The sequence below is a fragment of the Haplochromis burtoni genome, unplaced genomic scaffold, assembly GCF_018398535.1.
Source record: "Haplochromis burtoni strain Fernald_Lab_line unplaced genomic scaffold, NCSU_Asbu1 Contig_1348, whole genome shotgun sequence".
Classification (NCBI taxonomy): domain Eukaryota; kingdom Metazoa; phylum Chordata; class Actinopteri; order Cichliformes; family Cichlidae; genus Haplochromis; species Haplochromis burtoni.
In genome coordinates, this window is record NW_024583709.1 from 1 (window position 1) to 1,935 (window position 1,935).

A 1,935-nucleotide genomic window follows, 5' to 3' on the forward strand; every position below is an offset into this window, starting at 1 on the left:
ATGATTGTTGGGTTTTTCTCTGTATTTATGAAACGCCTTGAGGCGACTTTTGTTGTGATTTGGCGCTATATAAATAAAATTGAATTGAATTGAATTGAATCCGCATTCATACAACAGCATTTCTCACGCTAACGCTTAATTCTCACATGTATTTCAAGTTCAATGCCATGAAAAACGTATTTGCTCCGTTCTTTATTTCCTCACCTTTTTAAGGACACACTGACGTGTTTATTTAAACAAATGTTAATATTAGACAAAGGTAACCTGAATAAATGCAAGATGCAGATTTTTAAATGGACGTATTCATGGCACTGCTAACACTGTGCAGCTATTTCTTTCCAATATTAAACCTGGACCCTAACACCATGTAAAGGGTTAGGTATAATGAAGCATAAGATGTATGTCTATCTGTCTCTCCATAACCTTCAGTCTCTTTCACAATTCTGTGATAATATTACTAATAATGGTGATAGTGGTGCTGGAAGCATGGTGATGACTTCGATGATACTGATGATGATAATGATAATAGTGATGACTTTATTGGTGATAAACACAATGGTTACTTTCAGGAGATGCACCAGCTGTCCCGGCTGGAGAAGCTTGCTTGCCATCCTCTGGATAAAGGACTTCACATTGTCCACAACCCGCTGCTAAAACCAGTGAAGGAGGTGCTGGAGGGCGGGCTCGGTGCACTTTTTAACTACCTGAGAGCAGGGTAGCTTGTAACAACATAAGAAATGGATTTAGAACTTTTTCAATACATTTTAACTACTTAAAGTGTTGAATAGGGAGCAGGAGTTTTTAAACTATCTTAGAGCTGCAGAATGGACTTATAGCCACCCCAGTGATTTGTGCGAGGCGGGGCTTTTGTTGTTCTTAAACAACCTGTGGGCTTGGAACAGGGGCAGGTGACTGAGATGACTGAGCAGACACCTGTCATGTGTCCAAATGGATGTATGTAGACTAGTAAAATTTTTCTTAAAGAGAAGTAACTTTGAATCCCTGAAGAGGTTCACACATGACTGCCAGCACTGATAAGTGGACTGGACAGTATGGTCCAGCACCTATTAACCCTCCGACCAGTTTCCCCAGGAAACAGGCTCAGCCCAGTCAGTCCTCATGTTCTGATCTTACATCATCAAACAAGATCCAGATGAATACGATCAGCTAGTGGTTCTTATCCCTGTGCTTAGGACTCATTCACTGACACTTCCTGTCATATTTCTGCTCATCTGAATTTATTGAACTGGATATTTCTTTTAACTGTATTGATTATGCAGAACTTGGCACTGCATTTACTCCTTTTATAGCTCTTCCAAAGACCTTTAGATAATACTGACATCATATGTTAACCCTCTGCTCAGGTTCTAACTAGTCTCCTTACTCAGTGAGGTAGAGTTCAACTGTCACAGTTGACCAATATATGGACTGGTTATATTTAAGTAAATCTATACCTGCATAACCACATATGCATGTGACATTTCTACAAGTTCAGAAAAACAAAGTAGAAGATTGTCTTAGTTTCTTGTTATCTCACATTTCTACTATGGAGGACCACAAGAGCCGCGCGCATCGAAATAAAGAATTCTGTGCTTAAATAATGAATTGTAGAACAAAATCTGCATTTGTAAATTCATTTTTGAATTCCAATTTAATAAACTGATTTTTAAAATGCTTTTTAAGTCTTCATTTCAAAAACATTTTCAAATTCCACTTTGATAAACTTCATTTCAAAAATCTTTTTCGAATTGCACTTTAATAAACTGCATTTCAAAATCCATTTCCCTTTCCTGTTCGCTCAGGGATTAACATGTGGATTAGCAGTTGGATTAGCAGTTGGATTAACAACTTCATTTTAAAAATCCTGCTGCTATTCAAATTAGCCACACTGTGGGATGTAAGGAACTCTCTGATTGGTTGGACAGATGTTGGCTG

The 1,935-nt window shown here is 38.0% G+C and overlaps 1 protein-coding gene across 1 annotated transcript; it reads left to right on the forward strand.

Moving 5' to 3' along the window:
• Positions 1–566: 566 nt before the first annotated feature.
• Positions 567–1,668, forward strand: LOC106632689 (leucine-rich repeat-containing protein 30; the record flags this gene model as incomplete). The annotated part of the gene is given in 1 exon segment (XM_014331096.2): positions 567–1,668. A coding segment is annotated over 1 exon segment (153 nt), but the record flags the coding sequence as incomplete, so codon positions are not given.
• Between the last annotated feature and the right edge of the window lie 267 nt (positions 1,669–1,935).